The sequence below is a fragment of the Gavia stellata genome, chromosome 8 (genome assembly GCF_030936135.1).
Source record: "Gavia stellata isolate bGavSte3 chromosome 8, bGavSte3.hap2, whole genome shotgun sequence".
In the NCBI taxonomy this organism is placed as follows: Eukaryota; Metazoa; Chordata; class Aves; order Gaviiformes; family Gaviidae; genus Gavia; species Gavia stellata.
Genome location: NC_082601.1, coordinates 41,906,118 through 41,928,710, shown reverse-complemented (window position 1 = coordinate 41,928,710; position 22,593 = coordinate 41,906,118). Strand labels below are relative to the sequence as shown.

The window sequence follows — 22,593 nt, the reverse complement described above, 5'->3', positions numbered from 1 at the left end:
TGCATTCACTTAGCTGCTGTTACAGTGGCAATAGCTATAAAAAAAAAGAAGTCATCTCGTATTCGTATCTATTGTCTCTTTTTCGAAAATAAAGTTTCTTTGTTCCATTTTCTCAAGTCTGGAGGGTATTTGAATGCCGGCAGTCGTCCCTCCCCATCCCGAAGAGGCTCTGGTTGCAGCTCGCAGGGTCCGGGGAGGTTCGTAGGCTCATGGAAAGCTCCCAAAGTTAGTTCAGTTAATCTTACCGTGTTTTGATGTGGCTCCAACGCGCAGGTAAGACGCCCTCCCTCCTACCCCCTCTCCAATTTCATTATGAATAACTTCCACAGACAGTCAAAGGGATTAGGAAGCATTTTATATCATTTGCCTCAGGCCCCTACAACACGCTTCACTTTACACGCGAGCAGCACAATACCCCGGAATTAGTTGATTTTGCGCCATTATTTTTTGCAGAGCTAAATTCACAATTGTTAACAGGATTACAACCGAATAACGGCAATACAAAGTAGAGCATTTGCCAATGTAAAATGGTCACCTCTGGGTCCAGATGCAGTTTCTTAACAAGCAGGTAACCTCGAGCAGGACTTGCCCAGAAAGCAAAGCATGCCTTATTTATTACTGTTATTTGTTAAATCTACTGAGAAGATAGTAATATGCATGCTGGGAAAGGAAAGCACGCTTTGATCCCAGCAGAATAAATAACCTGGGATCTTGAGCAGAAGCCTTTGGTGAAGATCTTGGGTTTAACTTTCTTTTAGAAGAGATGTCTCCTCTGATGACTTAATTTTCCTCCCCGCTTGCTGTGTCGGTTTGGCGTGCTCTGAGAATAATAGCTTTTCTCGTTATACTCCCAGCACCATGTCCTTCACTGCCAGGATATTTCTTGGCATTGCCTTGTTTGTTCATTAGTATTGACCCTTCTCGGTTTGTACGCTGCTAATCAAGCCCGGTTCGCAGAGGCTGCCCTGCCAGGCTGTGAGATGGAAGGTCTTCCTCCATTAATAGCTGCTTATCTTCAGGAAATCTGTTCAGTAAATAAATGCTTCTGAAAAAGTCTTAAAAATAAGTAAAACCCACAAGCAGGTCGTCTGCTACAGCATTGAAGATGATTGTCAGTGTATTGAAGGAGAGTTTCAATACTGGAACCAGTGCGTTTTGGAAGGATGCTGTCGTCTCACTCGCTCTCCTTCCACGTACGAGTAACCTCAAGTTATTTTAGGTCCCTGATAAGCCCAAGGCAGAAATGACGTGCTGTTTGCACCCTGGAGTCAGATCGAAACAGAATCCGTAGCAATACGTTAGTGGATTTCCCCCCATTAATAACCCCACTCAAGAACCTGGTTATGGACGTGGTACCTGGGCAGCACCTTCCCTTCCCATGCGGACGTGACTCTACTCAGCTGGAGATGCAAGGAGCTGTAAGTAGCAGTTTTCCCGCATTTCAATGCAGGGCATGATCTCCAGAGATGGCAAGGGAAGGAGGATGCGTCTGGAAGAGACGGATGCTGGAACCCAGAAGAGCCATCCCCAAGTTTTCCCCAGCTAAAGCAGTTGTCCCCCCACCATTCATGTTTATAGGCAAAGCAGAAGGCAGAAAGTGGCGCTGCTTGGGTGGTCAGCCACTTCTCGGGAAAGTTTTGTCCGCTGGGAAGATTTCTGCATGACTCTGGGAGTTAATTCATGGACGTAACGCAGGGTTGAGGAAAGGGGAAGGGAATGCTTTTTGTCGTCTTTGCGGCTAGCAGAGGGGCCTCTTTCACTTTCTTTTTGCGCCCTAATGCCTGAAGAGACTTCGGGGAGCGGTGTTGGGTATGGGTTTTGAACAGGCGACCAACAGCCAATCTAATCTACTTGACGGTGCCTTTTACTGAATTAGAGGGCATTTCAAGAATAGACCGTATTCCTGCAACATAAATTGACCCAACGTGATTTGAAACAATTAACCCTCTGATATCAAGAGTCAGGATTTCCTGACCCACAACTCTAATGTATTTTTCATTAGCTCTAACAGCTGGTGAGCGCAGCCCTCTGGCCTTAAGAGGTTTATTTCTTTTTTTGGAAGAGAAACTCATCGTGAACATGAAGAGCGTAACACAAATAAAACATGGCCACGGCGAAAAGCGGAGCAGTAGGCTGTGGTTTATCTGATTCAGTCTTTCTGTGCAGCCGCTCTCTGCGGGTCTCATATGCTGCTGCTGCTTCACAGAAAAATATAGTTCTGCTTCACGACTCTTGCAATGTCTGCTCGTCTCATAAATTCAAGAGTATATTAGTTGCAATCCTGAATGTAACTTCTTGTAATGAAGCGATTTGTTTGGGAGGGATCACAAATGTGTCTGCAGCAGGAAATGGAGACCACCTCCATGTATTTAAGTCCCTGGTATCTCACTTTTTAGGGTGTAGTTGTGAATTATATTCATTCTGCATTTGTAATTAGCGGGTGGTATCGTTGGTGAAGGCTTAGGTTGCAGTGATGGGTCTGTTAAAATAACTTGTGCTGCCCAGTGATGATTCACTATATTATTTTTGTTAAGTTCAAAGACAGCAAAAGGGGAATTGCCAAAATGCTGTCCACACTACTGCTCCGTTACAAGACCCACATGACAAAAACCCTGAGTGGTTTCTTTATTGGTTGAGCAGGTTACTGCATACATGTGAGATAACATTTATGTTAAACGTTATTGTATATTTTCTTAGAATTTTTATAATACACAGAGTCTTTTTCTTTTGGTTTTTACTGACTAGATGCGCACTTAGCATCTTCTGCGGTCGTGTGTTTGGATAGATCTTTGCTTTTTTGACAGCGTTTCCAAGTGTTACAATCTGACGTTGCATTTGTGGTCTGTTGTTTTGTGAATCTGAAACAACGGTGTATGAAGAGCCAAAGTGAGTCCTTCTGTGCATAGGGAATGGAGACACCTTCTGCCCCCAGTGTGTGGATTTCTATCAGCCTCTCCATATATACATACGTACGCACAGGCACGCCCGCCTCCGCTTAATTCCTCTTACGCTGCGTCTCTCGTCTTTACTTGCTCTTTGCTGTTGGTGGCTGTTGACATTGAATAGATGGATGTATAAATTGGATTTTGTGTGAGCGTGCTCCCTTCTCTCAAAGGCTCTTCTGCTGAGCAGTGACCAAACCTGGAAATTACCTTGAATCTTAATTTGGATGGTTTTTGTAGAGCTTAATTGTTTGAACGTTTTGTAAGCGCGATCATAACGGGGTATTTTATAATATCAGAAAAGATAGTTTTAATAAAGCTGTCTAGAGCTAGAAAGAGGAACTCTTCCTTTGATGCTCCTTTGGTAGATGAAAACATTTTTGTTCAATAGGAGACCAGCATCTTTTTTTGCTCATTTGAGACCCGTTCTGGCAACATACTGATATTCATTCAAATATAAATGCCATATTCACTTTGAAATGCAAATTGTTTAAAGAAAAATAGCATATGGTAGAGGTAAGTACCTTTTCAAATCAGCTCCCACACTTTAGGGATGTGAGTACAGCTAAAATTATTCTTTGGAAAGAATCTGGAGCCTTTGACACATTGAAGCTTGAACTAATCAAGGCTTCCCAGTAAGCACATACACATATCCATATCAAGGAAACAGTGCTGAGAACACATGGATTAGCATAGTAATTTAACTGCCCCCTGCTAATCAACTTAAGCAACCAGCTGATGCATATATGATGTGTTTGAAGAGGCACTCTTTCACAGCTCCAGAATGGGCCAGGTAGCTGACCATGGATTTCGTGTTAATGTCGAGATACGCATCCCTCTGTCTACGTATAGCTCGATATACGCATGCGCGTGTATATATGTACAGAGTGGGGAGACAACAGATGCAGAGTGCATCGAGGCATTGCCTGTAAGAACTTGACGTAAAGGCTTCATGTGCCTAACCCAATATACGGGGTTTACTTTTCAAGGAGTATTGCTGGCCTCCTCTTTGTAACTGTCTCTCGCTTGTCTGCTAAAAGACTGAGATGATTTCTGCGGTGGAGGCTTTATCCTTGAGCAAAAATAAAGGACAGTTGCTTTGTGGAGGTCTGGATTGGGGTTTGCCTGTGATAAACAGGAAAAACCGTAGGACTGTTTTGTAGAAGCTTTATGCGGCATACCAAGTGGGCAAGAACAGCAGTTGACTTCCAGTAGTCCTTGTTGTGGTGTGACAGCATTAGTGCCTGCTGGGGTGGTGGAATACGCGTCCTGGGCGTGCTGCGATTAGGCTGAGAAGTGGGAAAATTAGCAATGGGTTGGGAAATAATGATTTTTAAATAAGGTTGTAAGTAACAAGTTTGTGCTAGAGCTTGAACGCATTCAGGAAGGGGAAAGGAAAGGGCATACTCTGTTTTCTGTAGTCCGGCCCTTCTGATATCTACCCATGGATTCTGGCTTGCGTGGTCTGATACAGCATGAAAATCTTACAGCACGTGAACAAAGTGGAATTTAACCTTGAAAAAATCTTATCGCAAGGGTTGTAGGTAGCAGGGTTATCAAGACTGTAGCGGTAGAAAAGGCAGAGCTGAGCTGGGTTGCATCGTTGATCAGTCAAGTATTGAACAAGGGGACTTGGCACCTATTTGCGGCTAGCAGCCCATACCTTTGAGAAATGTGAAGTGAAAGGAAAATTCTTAATCCGTTTGCAGAATAAGTCACTTCCTCAATAGCTTAATGTCATAACGTGGGGTGTGGAGTTTCTGAAGATGGCATTAAGGTGAACGTAAAGCTTTTGGTGTTGACGTGATGATGTAGAAGTCTTGATACTATGCTGGGTATCCTTTTAAATTTTTGATTTTGCATCATGGTTACAAAGTGACTGGACACTTGCTTTCAGAAATTTTGTGAACCGGATGGAAGGTGTCAACATACAAATATTGCTGCTCTCTGCAACTCAGCCACCCAGCACAGAGTAATGGGGACGTGTCATCCAGGCAAAGATGTCCCGTAATTGTTTCCATTTTCCCATGATAGCTAGGAAACGCTCCATCTCAGCTTTCACATACCAGTTTCCTCCTTCATGATCTTTGTTACGAAGATGCTCTTGCAGGAATTCATCACATGTAGCTTCCCGTTTTACTAGGCGCAGCGTGAAAGATGGCTACAGGCTAAAAGTGCGCTTTTGTGGCATTGCTCTTGAGTCCGGCAGGGTAGATGCGTGTGAAAAATACGTTATTTCCAAAGCTGTTTACCAGTAATAATCTAAAGATGCCCAAAAAGGTGCTACAGCACAAACAAAGAAAAGAGTTTGGATTAATCTGCTACATGATTGTCACCTGTAAGTTTGATTTGGTAAACTCATTTGCAAAGTTGAAGGCTAATAAACAAAAATCAGAAACAAGACCAGAAAAAAGTTGGTAACTTTGCTGTAAGTTCATTTAAAACCAACAAATGTAAAGGACCTCTAGGTATCTCTTATCCTGTGACTGCAACTCAAGTTGCAGTCAAAGGAACCACAGCCATTTTGCTGGTTAGACGTGTCAAAGTGCAAATTGTTGAAAATATTTTGAATCAAATGGGAATACAGAGTAGCTTCTGAGCTCAGAAGGGTTGTCTTGTCTTGCTTTGGGATGGAAGAAAAAAAGAAGACGACCGTTCAGTCATTCAGAGACCCCCTGGAAATATTGGTTGAAAGGGACCTCTGGAGATCATCTGCGCCATCCTCCTGCTTGAAGAAGCAGGACTGTCACCAGTGTTGGGTAGGTTCAGCTGCGTCTTTGCGTAGCTGAGCTTTGGAAACTTGGGAGGATGGAGATCCCCCAGCTTCTTTTGGCAGCCTGTTCCAGTGCTGCAGCTGAACTTTCCAAGCTGTATTGTTGCTGCTGTTTTATGTCGTCCACAACTACCAAGCATTTGACTCCCTCATCTTTATAAGTGTCTTTCTGGTGGCTGTAGGCAGCTATTAGATCAGCCGTTATTAGCCTCCTGTTCACCAGACTAGACCAGCCCAGCCTCCTCAGCACTCGTGAGCTGTGTATATTAGACCTTTAACTGTCTTGGTAGTTCTTTGCTGGCTCTTCTCCCCTTTCCCAGCAATCCTTTTGAAGTGGGGGACCCAGAACCGAGAACAGGGTTTCATATGCCCGTCATGGTGTGCCCAGCTTGTGGTTTGTGTTGAGCACAGTGTTAACGCACGTTCTGGCATCCATTGTTGACTCCTGAGTCCTTCGCAGCAGTGCTGCTACCCAACCAACTGGTCCCCAGCCTCTGCTGCTACACCAGGTTGTTCTGCTCCAGGAGCAGAGCTTAGGACTTCTGCTTGTTGAACGACACGGTGTTTGTGTTGGCCTAAATCTCAGGATTCTACAGTCGATTTGGTCTCAAGCCAGCTGAACATGAGCCGGCAGTGTGCCCAGGTGGCCAAGAAGGCCAACGGCATCCTGGCCTGTATCAGAAACAGTGTGGGCAGCAGGAGTAGGGAGGTGATCGTGCCCCTGTACTCGGTGCTGGTGAGGCCGCACCTTGAATACTGTGTTCAGTTTTGGGCCCCTCACTACAAGAAGGGCGTTGAGGTGCTGGAGCGTGTCCAGAGAAGGGCGACGGAGCTGGTGAGGGGTCTGGAGCACAAGTCTGATGAGGAGCGGCTGAGGGAGCTGGGGTTGTTCAGCCTGGAGAAGAGGGGGCTGAGGGGAGACCTCATCGCTCTCTACAACTGCCTGAAAGGAGGTTGTGGTGAGGCGGGTGTTGGTCTCTTCTCCCAAGTGACAGGACAAGAGGAAATGGCCTCAAGTTGCGCCAGGGGAGTTTTAGACTGGATATTAGGGAACATTTCTTCACCGAAAGGGTTGTCAGACATTGGAAGAGGCTGCCCAGGGAGGTGGTGGAGTCACCATCCCTGGAGGTATTTAAAAGACGTGTGGATGAGGCGCTTAGGGACATGGTTTAGTGCTGGACTTGGCAGTGTTAGGTTTACGGTTGGACTCGATGATCTTAAAGGTCTCTTCCAACCTACACAGTTCTATGATTCTAAGCTCTGTCATTCACGTCAGCCACTCCCTTTAATTTGGTGTATCATCAAAATGATTTATTAAGGTTCATAGTTTTTCTGGATTGTGAAAGCCAGAGGAAAAGGTTATTTCAAAGAGAGCATCATTGGCATCGCAGAAATTCATTTGGAAGGAGTTATTTGTTCTAAGAGACCTCAAAATATGTATTGTCAGCTAGTGTTTCCATTTTCTGTTGCAACTTTAAGATACTGAGCTATAATTTGGTCCTCTGCTTTGTGCCTTCATTTCTGTAGGCCTGATTTCTTTGCTGAACGTTTCTTTGGAAGGTGTCTTCAGAAGGTGCTAAAACACCAGCGTTAGCAAATGGCTCTCAGTTGATGGGTCAAGCACACAATGTCCTGAAGGGGACCAGTTGTTGGAGGCATACATTTTTTCAACAGTTTGGCAGATGATGCTCCGATTATAGAATTCTTTTGGACAAAAGGGTTGCCCAGGGAACGTGATTGGAGAGGAATTACGTGCCAGTAGCTAAAGCACTGCCTTGGGAGGTCCCCACATTGTTCCCAGATCTACCTTAGACTTTGCATGATTGAGCAAATTAGTTTTTCTGTATGTATTTCATGTCTACAAAGTCGAGGTTGCCAAACAGAAGTTCTTGAGACTGAGTAAGTACATTCAAGACTGAAGTGGACAGATATTGTAGTGATGGATCTGTGTTAAGGACTAAAGATGAGATTTAGTCTTGGGAAACGGGAAGAGAGAAAGGGACAATTATGCCAACTCTAATAAACACAAAGTAGTTCACTAAGCTCTGCTGTCTTCCCAAAGGCTGCTCTGGGAAAAGACATAATGATAGAACTGGGAGTCAAGAGATCTGGGTTTTATTTTCAAGTCTGCCACAATCTTCCTTTGTGGCCCTGGGTCATTTAACCTCTGAAAAATGGGGGAAATGATAGCAGATAATTAACAACCTCACAGGAGCATTGAAAATTAATTCATTAATTTTTCTGAACTCATCAGTAGAAGGTGCAATGGAAATGCTAAGTGTTAGGGTATTTTATAAAATTGTGTCTTTTGCTTTCCCTTTACATGTGTTTTTAAAGAGTATTCTTAAACCCATAGAAGACCTGTGGGGTACCTTTTGAGCGCCTGCCATGAGGAATGAAACTAGCATTGTAAACTATCTGTATCTTTGTAATATGCAAGTCCCATGCCAGGAATGGAGTAAAATGTGCTCAGAAACCAAAACTGTAGAGCAGACTTTGGTCCATAGAAAGTTGTGAGTAAGACCATCAGAAATCTGATTTTCTGGAACGGTTTTAATTGTTTTGACTCTAAAATTTATTCAACTAGATCACACTTCACCCGCTTTATGGTGAGAAACTTGTCCCTGTTGCACCTCCGCGCACATACCTCCCAGCATTTTATTGTCGTAGCCCTCACGGATCATGAAAATACTGAAATTGTTTCTAGCGTTCACTGGGTACGGCTGGTCTTTGTGGCTCACCTTTTGTGTCGTAGGCCTTCAGTCAGAGTTGTGATGGGTGTATTGCTGTGGGACGAGACACGGGAATGACATTGGCAGTCAATGGAACAAGCCTCCAGTGTGTGCTGTGTGTCACGACATGGCTTTAAGATTAAAAATCCCAGTAAGTTTTGTGCTTGGTCTTGCAACGCTAGCGAGTAGTTGCTCCCCATCGCTGTGGTCTTGGCTTTACTTGGGGGACATACTTGTTTGAAATTTCATTTAGAGGTAGATCGTTTTAAACGCTTTGACTTGGCGTAGTTGTCTCATCTCGGTTGCTTGTGTAAACAGTGGTTTTTAGGAACAAACTTATTTTCTGTGCTCAGTCTGTCCTTCGTGCTCTACCTGTAAGGAGGGCAGAACCTGTACAAAACGTGACTGGCAGCAGGGTTGTTGGAAGGTTGCGTTTTCCAGAAGATGAATGAACAGAATGAGCTGACGTCTTGGAAAATTTAGGCTCTTTTGTCAGAAGTTCCTGGTTGGATTTGAGTAGGCTGCATGAAATCCGCGGTGCCCCAAGCTGGTCACGGGACCGTTGTCTTCGGAGTTTCAGGGAGGGCTGCGTTGGTTTTTGTGCTGCTTAAGTAATCTCTTTTTCTGCTCTCTTAAGATGCATCCATCCATCTTCATGCAAATCAATTTTGTCTTCTCTATTGACACAATTTGTTTTCCATTTATGTCTAGGGAACGTGACTACTAGCACATCTGTGTCTCAGATGGCAAGTGGGATCAGTCTAGTCTCCTTCAACAGCCGTCCGGATGGTATGCATCAGCGCTCTTACTCGGTCTCCAGTGCAGATCAGTGGAGTGAGGCAACAGTCATTGCAAACTCTGGCATTAGCAGTGGTAAGAAACCTGGAGCTGGGAGGGGTTATCTGCTTCGGGGTGAAGGGGGAATTTGGTGGTTTGCTTCTTTAAAAGGAGAAGGGAAAGGAAAAAAAAAAAAAAAAAACCCACGACCTGATGTTCACCCATATGCTCTGGGGGAAGCCAAACTTCCACCATCTGAGAGAAAAAGGAGAAATTCGATAAAAGAGAACAGGTCAATACAATACTTTTTCAGCAGGAAGAGCTAATGTAATTATAATACTGCTTCATTTTAATTTCAGGTACGTAATGTAGGTTGTTTGCTTGATATTCTTATTTCCTTACTCTGTGTGGTAGGTATTAGCAGTAAATTATCCTCCAGATCTTTTCATCAGCATGTCCGTTCTCGGCTGTGCTCTTGCTTTAATGTATGCACACGACCGGGCATAGTCATGGTGTTGTCTCTGTGGAGCGTTTACCGGTATTAAACGGAGCAAACGCTATTCCAGATGGTGTTTTGCAATGATTAGATTGCAACAGTGAGACAGGGGTGGTTGTTTTTAAAGGGTATGCGTGGTATTTGGTAACAAAACGGTGCATCTGGCCTCGATGGAGTGTCGGGGGAGGACAGGGCTATAATGCTGGTCACCTATAGCTGACCTGCCGCCTGCGCGAATGAGAGCATCCTTGGAGCAGCCGTGGCGGGCGAGCTGGGACTCGGGTGTTTCGGTTGTGGTGTGCTGCGGAGATGGTTGACGCCGGTCAAGCACACGTGGCCAGGAGGAGCATGGGCTTTAACAGGCGGTTGGAGAAACCGTGGGAAGTTCATGGAACAGAGGGGACAAGGAGATGAGCGTGTGAAAGAGAAGAATGAACTGAGAAGAAATGGAGAATACGGGTAACGGGGAGAAATGGGAATAGAACAGGAGAAGAGGGGAGGAAAGCTGATGGCTGTCCCTAAAATAGTGAGAATTATAGGAGTATGAAACCTGTTTCACATGTCCCATATATACGTATGTGTGTATATATATGTATGTATCTGTATAAGGTTTGAATCTGAGTATAGCCCTGATATATACATATTTTTATATATATATCTCCCTGATGCTCAGGCTGTACTGAGTGCTGTCTCCAGGTTTTTAAGCAGCTTTTCAGTGCCACCTTATGAGAACAGAGAGTTGAAAACCTTGGTCACTTCAGCTCTGAGTGGCATTAGCTCTCAGGTTTGTCGTTGCTGAAGCCCGTCCATTTGTGGAGCTCCAAACTTGTGGGCAGTGTCTTCGGGAGCGTGATATTTGCATCAAGAGGGTACAGATTTTGACCAAGAATTTTCTAAAGCAACCATCCTTTATTTCAGCCTCGGCGACAGCCAGAGGTACCGCTAAGCGGCATGATAAACTCCTTCCACACTCTTACCCTCTGTGTCCACCCCACTCACCCGCTCCTTTGCCGGCTGCTTAGTCTTTTAGGGCAATCGGCATTCCCCTACACGGATTCCTTTAGACGGAACCGGTTTCACAGTTAAGACCATATATTCCTCTCCCTTTTCCCGAGCTGCTTCGGCGGTTTAATCCACCCCAATTCTACTTGCCTTTTAAAAGGTTATACCAAAGTTTTGGCTTTTTGCGCCCTCCTTTTATACTATAGCTCTCCAAAGAAAAGTTGGAGAATATTGTACGATTGCACCGGGAGGGAGGCAAGTGGAAACCAAGACGTAGTCTCTGGCCCTCGACACCCGACATCCCTACGGACAGGTGAGCAGATTCCGTCCCCTTGCTCCTTAGCACCAGATGTGACGACCGAGGCTGCGGTGGAGGAAAATCTTCAAAGAGCAGAATTCAATGAGTTCCTAAAAATGGCAAGTGATTAATATGTGGAAAAGTAGAACTTTAACTTAAATTCCTGCCTCTTCCCTTCCCCTTTACTTTGTAATGCCGTTTCTATTCTTGAGATATTTGCGGGACTCGTCTTCCGCTCCTGATGCTGCGCTTCGGCTGGTTTTAAATTCCTGGTGAAGGGAACCTTTTCTCCCCCACGAGCTCTGTACTCCATGTGCAGTCCCTTTTGCTGACTTGACGTTCATACGTGATTACTTCTGGATCAAAAGAGACGGCAGCTAGAATTATCTATGAAATATTTATTCAAAAAAGGCAGATGACTGGTGGGTACTTCTGGATAAGCCTGACTTGAATAATTTCTTGCGGAGGCTCTAATTTTAAAAAAAAAAAAAAAACAAACAATGAAAAGTTGCTTTTTTCTAAGCGTGTGGGGAAAATTGGACTAACGGTGAGTTTTAGGCAACCTGAGGGTCAGCAGAACCAGAAGTATTGAGATAAAACTGCTACAAAAACTCAAGAATAATTCATTGCTGTCAGTGTATCATCTTTTGGTAAGCTCATAGACGTGTCCTTTATGCTGGCAAGTTGACGCATGAAAAACCCTTTTTAATTTCAGGGGTTTTTTTTCCTCCATTAAAAGATTTTTGAATTTTAGTCATAAAAAGGTAATACTGTGAAAGCAGCAGGTATGGCGAGAAGCTAAGCATCTTTTGGAATTCAAATGCCAGTGTACTGGAGAATATGCCTGCTTATTGTCACATGGTTTTATTGTAGACAAAATAACATATTGGGATTCAATTTTTCTCTGCACCTTTTTTTCACATTAAATTAATACTTTGTGTGGCTCTGGAGAACTTTTCAAAGTCTTCCGAACCAGACCTTTGGTTTCCTGGGGCTTCTGTCTTTCAAGCAGCTGTGAACATCTCCTAATTAGATAAATTACTTTGTAGTGGGCAGAGCCACAAAACAGGAGGTGCTGGTTAAATTAAAGGGGAAAAATAGAAAAATCCATTCTCTGAAATGGAATGCCCCACTGCTTTATGACTATTACTGTTGTAAGGTTTTACATTTAAGTACCTGAGGTTTAAAATTAAATGTCTAATATAATTTGGCGCTGGTAACGTGAAGCCTGTGACTGCCCTCGGAGAAAATCTAGACAGCTTGGTTCAGTGTTTCAAATTGCCGTCTGCCGGATAGTGAGCGCATCCCGCCAGTGGCTCGCTATTTAGCGAAATACCACCCGCTGTTCGGCATAATTTTCAGTGCAGGAACGTATTTGCCTTAAAAACTCAGAAATTTAAAAAGACTGTTCCGGCAGCACATGGAAAATTAATTCTTTTTACTTTTTTTTTTCTTACTCTTGTAAGTACTTGACAGAAGTAATTTTGGCAGCAAGAGAGAATAAAAACTGGGGGCAGTAAATCCCTGTCCGGGAACCTCTTGTGTCGATTCTTTATGGACCCAGAATTGATCTACATGTCAGATCCTGATGTAGTTTAAACTGTTTATCACCCTAATGGTGGTAGAGAAAGCACGAACATCAACTTATAATCCTCCATGAAAGAAATTGGTGTTCGCAGTCAATGAAGGAGCAGCTTAGCTTTATTGATAGATTTAGAACAATTACTGTTGCTGCAACTATTGGCCAAGAGGTTTTCCTGGATCGCATTGGAAGCCTGCAATTCTTTTTCTTTGATAAATCTTTTCCTTGCTGGATCATTTTTTTTTTCGCCCGGACTTATCTATAGTTGCTCGCTGCGGAGGGGAATAAGAGGGTTGTCTGGTCTCAGGGGAGCCACGCGTGACCTGTTCAGGTGTTCGGGTTTGGTTCGAGAAGGTGCATCTCCTTCTCTGCAAATCCAGCTCTTACTTTATTCCTTACGTTCTTTTTCTTCTGCAAATTTCCTTGGCTAGAAAAGCTGGGCTGTTTTGAGCAATCGAGGAGAAGCTGCCCACGAGTACTGTTGTGAGGCACCTCAAACTTGAGTACAAAATGAAGGTTTTTTTCCCCGTGGAAAACAGATTAACCTTAACTAGCGGTGTTGCTGCCGTTAACAAGAGGTGGGTTTGTCCTGCAGTCTTTGCAGTTTGTACATCTTCAAAGAACTGGAGAGACAGATCCTCAAACGTAGCATCAGAGATTTATTTTTTGTGACGGAAGAAACCGCAGTATTAGATGGCAAAATTACGTTCCTGAGGCTTAGCTCGCAGAAGACTGAGGATGTTATTTCCTACCTGGGGATGAAGTAGCAGCTTGTTCATTCTCTTTTTAAATGTCAGGTTTTACAGTTTGGCTTCTAAGGCTGGGGCCTGAGAATATCAGAGGGCAGAATTTCTTTCTTAAAGTTACAATATTAAGCCCTTCTGAAGCAGCGCTGCGAACATTAGTTTACATGGGACAGGGATTTCTTTCCTCTGGACTTGTAAATTGTCATTTGAATTCTAGCATGATATAAAATTCTGCCGTAAATCAAATATCTGTTTCGATATCATCCACTTAGGCTTTATCACTGTACAATTGCGTGTACGGGCCATTTGATCTCGGCTGTAATTTATGTAAGTTGTAATAGCTGGCGTCTTTTGAGGTTCTAACAGTTTGGTGTTAGGCTTTATTGATGTGAAGTTGAGTTCTCACTGTGCCATGGGGTATGAGAGGTCGTCAGAGTGTTTATATTAATGCAGACTTTCCAACTCGCCTTACTTTTCTGATGATAAGCGCTTGGAATGATGAAATGGTGGAGTCTTGTGCTGTACGTTGAAAAAAGAAAATGGTTCGACTTGTTTCTGACAGTCATAACACTTCCATTTCAAAAATGAACCAGAAAACATCGTTTAGAGTTGTTGGAATTCAATAGGTAACTTCGTGGCTAGGATGAATTACATCATTTCAAATGGATTTATAGAATTTCAGATTTATTTGTGTTAAGTGTATATAGATGGTTTAGGTTGGAAGAGCTTTTTCCTCCTTTTTAAAGAAGGAAATAATTACCGAAAAGCAAATACAAAGTCGTTTTCTCCTTTTTCTAGCTACCCTAGAGCTACTCTGGGCTTTTCTGCAGTTGCTAATATTTAATATTGTAAAATTTGGCATGTATAAGGCAGTATATGTGCAAGTAGTTTACATTATCTTTAAGAATAGGAAGGAAAAGGGAATATTCTTGCACTTTTCACACCCTTTTGTGATCAACAGACAAATTGCTTCTGGCAAGTACTTCCAGAGGGTATCTTTGTCAGGGTAACCTCTGCTAACAACAACTTATTATTGCCTTGGCTTTCTAAGTAGCCTAACATACCTTGAGGAACCCTGCGTTATAAAGTACTACTTTTTAGTAATTTCTGGAAAATGATCCCCTTTCGGCACGAAGTTGCATACTCAGAAACTTCCAGTATTAAAATTTAGTTGACATTTTTGACGAGCTCTTACCTGAAGTAGCCCAGGCAGCCAGTGTCCTAGGTAGCCGGACTCCCACCAGCGTTGTGTCTCTGCCTTTAGTCGGTCGAGAAAGGGAATAGGAAACTGCTATTTTCTCAGAATCGCTGTAGCGTCTTCCTTGTGGCTTATGACGCATGGCAAGAACTACCCCGCAGGTCTTCACATTTCAGACTGATCTTCATTTATACAGGGGGGAGACGCGGTTTTGCAACCTGCGGTTCCCCGAAGTAACGTGAGGCAAGCAGGGCAGAGCGATTGCTGTGCGTGGGGTGACAAATTAGTTCCTTCTAATAATAAATTGGTCTCGAACTTCATTCTTGGTTTCAAAGCAAATTATGAGTTGCTGCTCCTCTTTCTTGAGAAAGAGGACAGGAATACCCTTATCGTATTTTCACAATTCATGAGATCTGCCGAAGTGCCCAAGCAATCTGCCAGCACCACCTCATTTAGACTATAATTTCAGCGGTTTTCACTCGTGCAGATTTCATTGTCTCTGAGCGTTGCGTATCTCCTTCTGGATCCTCACCGTAAAGTATGTGAGGTAGAGGCAAGACGTTTGCAGCTAGATGTTCTGCTATATTATTCTCATGGTTGCGTCATTCGTCATTTTTCCATTGCAGCGTGACGAAGAGGAGGATACCAAAGACAGTCTGATGTTTGAATAAGACCCTAGGAGTGGAGGTGTTTAATACTGGTTTCTAGAACTTTTTAAAGGAGGAGGAAGCTGTATCATCTCACTGCTCGGCTAGAAAGAGGAGGTCAGCAAGGAAATCTGATTATTGTCTGGCAGCTTGAGCATTAGTCAGGAAAGTGTCACGTTGCCTGCGCCCTACCTGAGCCCGAAGGCAGACGGAGAGAGGAAACGTGAAGTTTCTGAGATGTAGGCAGATGTCCCATTCGTCTTTTCACTGCGTTTTCTTCTCCAAAACGGTGTCGGCACAAGGATAAGTTCTCTGAAAAGGGTTTCAGAGCATTAAACTAAGTGATAGTTTCTGCCTGGGGTTCTTGTAGGAACGTGTTGGCGTCCAAAAGCGGTAGGACCCAATGCTTACCCATTCCATTTTGTAGACCGTAAGAATCTCAATGGAATGGGAAGGTTTAAGGTTGCCTTCCTTGGGGAGGTTCCCGCCAGTTTCACAAAATGCAAGCTCTTCCTTTGTGTTCATCGCCAAAACGATGGGAAAAACCTGTCCTGTCATACAGATGAAGAGTTCCTGAAATTCTGCCCGACGCACCGCGCTAAAAAAAGAAGTAAGCGGGGCAAAAACCTCCACAATCTGCTAGCTCTGTGCAGTACGGGTTCCAACGCTGCCGGCTTGCTTACTGCCCTCAGTCTGCCTTTCACCAGGGCGTCCAGGCTGGGGGTTGCAGCTCGATGAACGCCAAACTGTAGATGAGCCGTTGTCGTTTGCTCCCACCGGACTTCGCGTCCATCAGGGAACGCATCGCTTCATCGTGAGGTAAAAGAATGAAAGAGATGAAAGCGGATCGGCTCTTTCTGTGTCGGTGGTGGAGGGGGGAGACGGCACCAATAAACCTTCGAGGCTTAAACCGAGCTGCGTCGGGATGTTGGTTGAAGGAGGACTTTGCGTACGTCAGCGTTTCTGCACAGCTTTGCTGGGTTTCAACGAAGTACTTCTGTATTTACCTAGTGCTGCTGTTTAAATCCTGAGCTATGTTACATGGATTTTTACAATTCTGCAGTTCTCCAGAAACCCATCTGCTTTTCTTGTTTAAGAGCCTCTTCTTTCTGCCCCCTCCCTCCCCCCGATTAAAACATAAAGAATTGTTGCGTTCAGCAATTAAATCCTGCGCTTGGTTCCAAAATGGCAAGAAATGTGAGTTTTCATCTTCAGATAATTTGACATTGGCAACCTCATGCTCATCTTAATCTTGTTCACAGCCTGAAGTGCCAAATGTCTGTCAGTAAATTGTTTATGTGACTAAATTAACTTTTTGAGTGGAACTATAAAGCCGTGTTTTTTCCCGACATTTACTTATGGATGCTTAAATGCGTATTTTGCGTTTAGTTCCGCTTAAAATTTAAACTGAAATAGGAGAGCGTGTGGCATGTTCTTTGCAATAGGGGGAAAAAAAGAGAATTTTTTTTCTGGTTACTGATGTTGATTAATCTGACTTGATTGTCTAGCAATGTTCAATAAATCAGTGCTTTTTCTGCCTGTAGCTAGGTCTGGTTGTCACACCTTCTCCATTTGTCTCCGCTCACGAGAAAAAAAGAAAAAAAACCTACAAACCTCAAACCAAAGCACTTTTATTTTTATTATGGAGCATAAACTTTAGCCTGACAGGATAGTGAGACTAGTGAATGTTCTTTTTATCAGGTCTTCAGGCTCGTGGCCGGGAGACGCTCCCCGTTCCTGACCTTTCGGGCGCAGGGTTAGTGTGCTGCAGTACACCGCTCGTGCTATTCGACCCCCGCCGAAAGTCAGTACTGAGCAAGTAAGGAAAGTGGATACCCGGCGCGGATATCACTAGAAACAGGGGGTCCTTTTAACTTCAGGTTGGGTTTTTAAAATATATAAATATATATATATATATATCTGGCCACGGCTGTCTCCTTGTCTAACTCCAAGCTGGTTCTCTGTAGCTCAGACGCTTGACGTTTGACAGATACAGCGCTCAGAAGTCTGTAAAATATATTCTGTTCTCTGTTTCTATATTAGTATCTCTCAGAATGGAAGGGTTAATATTGAAGACGATTGCACTCCTGTTCCAAGTGAATGCTTTGTCAGGGCTGTCCTTCTGTAATCTCATTTGTATAAAAAGATAGTTTAATTCTCCAAAGATTTATTATTTTTTTTGTATGTTTGTAGTTTAAGATTAAAGCAATCTTTAAATGTTTGCAGTTTGGAATGAGTTTTGCTGTGATGTTTGTTGGCAGGTCAGTCACCAGATAGTTTGAGATAGAGGATCAGCTGTGATTGGTTTTCCCGCTATCTCGGGAATAAACGTGCTTAAATAGTGGCCGAGACATCAACACATCGACTGCGTTCAGCAGCGGCAGAAGGACGGGTCTTCTGGCACCAGCTGTTAAAAGCCAAAGAGCTGCATTTGGTGTGAGGATGCCTGTGTGCATTCAAGAGTGATGTATCTTGATAAATTAAATCACAATTGCAAGGAAATAAGTACACGAGCCGGATTCACGCAATATCCTACAGGAGTTTATGAACTTTGAAAAATAAAATCATGTTTACGGCTAATATAAATTCAGAGACACCGGTTCTTAAGTCAACCTACAGGAAAGACATAATGCTGCAAGAGCAAAGTGTGACACTTTGTAGACTCTTCTAATTCAAATAATACGGCTTAAAAATTTCAGAAGCCCAACCCTTTCCATGTTTGAGGACCTTTTAAGTAAGACTTACACAGGGAAATGAGGAAACTTCCCAGATGAGTACTTTTTTATTTTTCTTAATCTTTTTATTGAAATTTTAATAATCTAAATGTATATAAGTTTTAAATTTAGATAAAGTTCAGTAATGTTTTAAACACAAAGTTGAGAAAGTAGAAAGTTAATATATAGCTCCCATTGGAGTAATTCCCGATTTCAGAATTTCTTCTTTTTATGTCCATACTTTGGAATTTCAAAGAGACGCTTGTAACAATTAGATTTCTTGGATCACGTATGTCCAGAAGCAGACTGCTTTCTTTTGCCAGGATCTGGACGAAGCACGTCCAAGAACCGCCCGCGATGCTTTGATTTCTTCTCTGGCTTAATGAGGTTTCTGTTCCAATTAACGTGAGAGCGGTTGTCTCCTCAAGCACGGCTGCTTGCAGGCTCTATTTCTTTCCAGTGCCGATCACAGAGCGTGGGGTACAGGGATGTTGTGTATACGTTACCTATGGAATCCAACACTTCAAAGCTTCTTCACAGCATATACAGTTCAAGGAGTGAAAGAAGCCTCGCTGTTAAATCCGATAGGCAACTCCTTCACAACCTGCTGATTGTTGGGGGACAGCTGAAGCGCACAGACCTGGCCTTCCCGCAGGTGGAAGAGCATCTCCTTTCAAGTCTCGGGGCCCTTTCTTTGTTACAGTTGATAGCATCCCTTAATTCAGCCGTCGCCTGTGCCACCCACGGTCCGGGTCGAGGAGGAGTATCCAGTTCACAAGTCGCTCTAGTCGAGTGGCTTTTTCGGACGCGTGGATTTTGGGAGGGCAGAAGAAGGGCCCTGACTTTGGTTATCTAAACACTCAGGAGAGCTGGCAAGAGCTAGAAAGAGTGCTTGATTAAATTTAAAAATGAAAAAAACCAGTTTGTCAATGACAGTTACGTCATCTGACGCCTATAAAAGGTAGCAAAGACGCAGCTTTATGTTAAGAGCTTTACTTTTCGGCTGTAGGTTTCTGCAACGGAAAAACGTTTGGTCTTGCCTTTGAGTAAGAGGATCTTTGCTGTTTGCTTCCGTTATTTCTTTTCCTTTCTGACGCTGGTGCTCGTGGCATACGTTACCAGGAAAGCCTTAGCCTTTTCCTACCTAGCATGATGCAATTGACTGCCTGTTTGCTGTACAGCAGTTATTCAGCTTTAATTGGAAATGTTGAATAGCAAAAGTCTCTTGATTTTTTCCAGAACACTGATATTAGGGCTTGTCACTGAAGTCCTGTGGACTGACTGGAGAGTTTCCCAACCTCTTCTCAATTACCAGTGAGTGGGTTTGATGCTTGGAAGTTATCCACAGGTTTTACAGACTGAAGGTTAAAGTACAAGAGTAGAGACAAGAGACGTGGCTCTCTTTCTGGCTCTGAGCATTTCTTTGAAGAGAGTCAGTTCTTCTTTGCTGTCTTATTTTGCCTATCTTGAAATACAAGGTAAATATTTTAGTAGGAAATGATTCAGTAAGGCACAGGTTTGTTATTTTCCAAGTGTCTTGAGACCTCAAGGCTCTACTTCAAAGCAAAATATTGTTAAATGAGGGGTTTTTTGCAATTAGAAGACAACGCTGATCATTAGATCAGGGCGGAGCTCTGACCCTCTCTGTGTAATTAAGGTGAATTTATTATGCATATCATTTTGGCCAAGGATATAAAATAGTATTTGTCGCACAACGTTGTACGTACACGATCACAGTGTAGCTCGTTCATCCAACATGTAGTCTTTTAGTGGTGCTCCTAGTGTTTATTTTTCCGCAAATCACCGTCGCTTGGGATGGTCTTGACGGGTTCACTAGGTCCAGCGTGCCGCAGTTGGTAACTGTTCTTGAGGTGTCTGATTATCTACCTGGCTTCAGCGGTGGCAGATCTGGAATCAAACCAGGAGATACTGCCCTGAAACCATTCCACAGCCATATGGTTTGGCTTCCAAAGGACCATCCATCTTCTTTCTCCCTCATGGGGTGGCTAAGAACTAGTTACCTGAAATTAATCCCCGTAACTATAGCTGCCTTTTGTAATATTCCTCACCTCTCCGTTCTGTATGCAGTTGATGGCCAGGAGAAGCAATGCCCATAGCATCGTACACCCAGTTAGTAGCAATTCAGGGTGACACCACGTTAGAATCACATCATCTCAACGGATCTGATGCTGCCCAGCGAAACTGTTATGCCAGAAGAATTAGAGACATCCCTTATACAACTAGACTGGGATGGGAGCCATGAAGTTAGTTTGCCTTGGGATGTGGTGGCATCCTGTAACATCCGAGACTTGCGTCTCTTTTGAGTTTGTTACGTATTCAAACAACTTGTCACGCTTGATCTTTCCGCGGGGCATATTCAGCACACGGTACGAAGGAGGCAAACGCAAAGATGCATCTGTGTAATGTGGGATAAAGATAAATTAGCAAACCGCGTTAACTCGGGGAGTAGTTCGTAATATCTCTGCCCCCAACCTAAACCTGCTTTAGGCAAGTTGTGCGGAGGAAGGATTAGCATCTCGTTCCCGATTCATGTTTTGAGGCTTGCTGGTCCTCTAAAATACAGTTAGTCTTTACTGCTGATGTTTGTCACCTTATTGGCAACACAGGAGGGTCGCTTAGGAATAGATGTTTCCTCTCCTTGTGTCAGATGGTAAGTTCCTTCTGTGATACAAGGAGCGTACTTCATAAGAGGGCTTTGAAAGGGAGTTAACAGGATACGGTTGCTCCTTTTCTTGGTAGCAATACTTCGATTTCTGGGGAGCAGGATGGTGTTTTGCTGGCACTGTAGTACGTTGCTCCTTAGGAGAGAAAGCGTAGTGAGCAATGTACTTTTGGGGGGGGGTTAAACCCTGTATTGCTTTTTTGCTTTCATGCTTCCTTCATGATGGCCAGACATTGTGTGTTAGTAGGAAACGAGCTAGAGGTAACTGTCTTTCCTTTAGACAAGGGAGATTGTAACAGGGGTCTCGCTATCGCCAAAATTATTAAAGCCAGTCCTTCTGATACCTGTGCCTTACTGTCACGAGACCGACTTTCTCTCCTAAGCCTGTGGATGATGTCCCTCGCTTGTCACTAAGGGGCTTATTCGGCTGCCGGGTGGAAACGATCCCGTCACGCCAAACATGCCTTCGGGTCTGCTTTGCTTCGGGCGTGCTACCGCCTATCAAAAGCCAGACCCTCCTAAAGCAGGGAGCTCTTTTTTTTTGTCGAGAAGGAAGCTTTGTTTTTCTTACTTAATTGAAATCGCTGTTAGAGGGAAGGAGGCAGTAACTTGGGCATTCAGTGGGGCTTTCGGTACGTGACAGGATAGCTTTGTGATTTACAGGCTCTAGGCACAAGGCTGGAAAAATGGTAGACGCCGTGGAAAGAGAATACTCCTGAGGCTCTTTCATCTCCATCCCCCAGTTCTGCTCAGAGCTTCCTTTTAATTCCGTTCAGTGCAGCAGGTTAATTTAAGCCCTCGATAGCTTGAGTGTCCAAGCTGAATTCAGCTAAACGATGACCGGATGCGCCTAATTCCTACCAAAGGTACGAGCTGTGTGTACTTCAACAATATTTGCCTTTTTTTTCCTTCCCGTAGGCTGTAATCCCATGCCACCCCTTCTCCCCCACTCAGGAGTGTTTATTATCATCCGCAGACTTCTGCCAAGCTGCCGTTTTGACAGGATTTTAATGTCAGTCCTGTACATCCGTGCCTGACTCCAGCCTTCTGCAGTCATTGTGCAACTGCAGCATCCCTTTAACTTCGGTTTGAGGCAGACGAGGAATATAAAGAACTTGATAGAACATTTATGGTAATAGCTGTAAAGGGAAGCTGTAGAGCATTGGATTTCACAGCCAGAAAAATCTCAGCTCAGGGAAATGGGTCTGAAATACAACTACAGATGGTTTTAGTCTATTGCTTCCCCTGTTTAAATAAAAGGATTGCTTTTTTCGCCTCTATTTAAAACACATGTGTAGAAGATGAAAGTGTCCAGCTATTTTTTTATTATTCAGTCCACCAGCTACCGACATCTTTGCCTTATTTCATTTCAACACTAATGGCATAGTAAAAGTTCTGAAACAACCTCTTTGGATTCAGCTTTCCTTGGGTCGCGGCAAAGATTCCTGCTGCAGTCAGAGCTGTTGCTGTTGTTTTCGTCATCAGCGCTTTCTTCTTCCCCTTGAACCTGGCGCTATTAATTGTGTTGCTGCTTCTGCTCTTTAATTGATCCCATTCACCGGTCCCGCTTTTGTAACGTCTGACTTCTTGTCACTTCGACAAATCAAAAACCCAAATTAATCAATCTCCAGCCACTTGAGAATAAGACCGCGTTGGGGAGCTGGGCTTGACAAAAAAGTCTAATTTCACTTTGAAAGCCTGTTGGAAAATTTTAACAAGAAGATGCAAGAAAAATGTAAACCAGATCAAGCTCGACTTTGGTCTGTGGAGAATAGCGTCACCTGTTGAGTTTGTTTCAAGTTTTTGTAAATAGGTGATTTGACAAAAATACGAAATAAATCAAAAGGCACGAAGATAGAAGAGGTCAGAATATCCTTGTTTCCGCTGCAGATGGTTACACAGGAGAGAGGGTTGTGTGTGTATGAGAGAGAATAGGAACCGTGGGCCAAAGATGAAGCTCCGCTCTCGGATTTTTGTATCTCAGCCTTTGTGCTGCGCTATTC

At 43.6% G+C, this 22,593-nt stretch overlaps 1 protein-coding gene across 2 annotated transcripts in view; it reads left to right on the top strand.

Moving 5' to 3' along the window:
• Positions 1 to 22,593, top strand: part of AGAP1 (ArfGAP with GTPase domain, ankyrin repeat and PH domain 1) — a 391,933-nt gene that overhangs the window by 270,211 nt on the left and 99,129 nt on the right. Inside the window, exon 12 of one of the 2 annotated variants that reach the window (XM_059820050.1) lies at positions 9,159 to 9,320. The exons of the other annotated variant lie outside the window; for it this stretch is intronic. Within the exon in view, the coding sequence (XP_059676033.1) occupies positions 9,159 to 9,320 (162 nt within the window). The remainder of the gene's footprint in view (positions 1 to 9,158; positions 9,321 to 22,593) is intronic. 2 annotated transcript variants of the gene reach the window in all.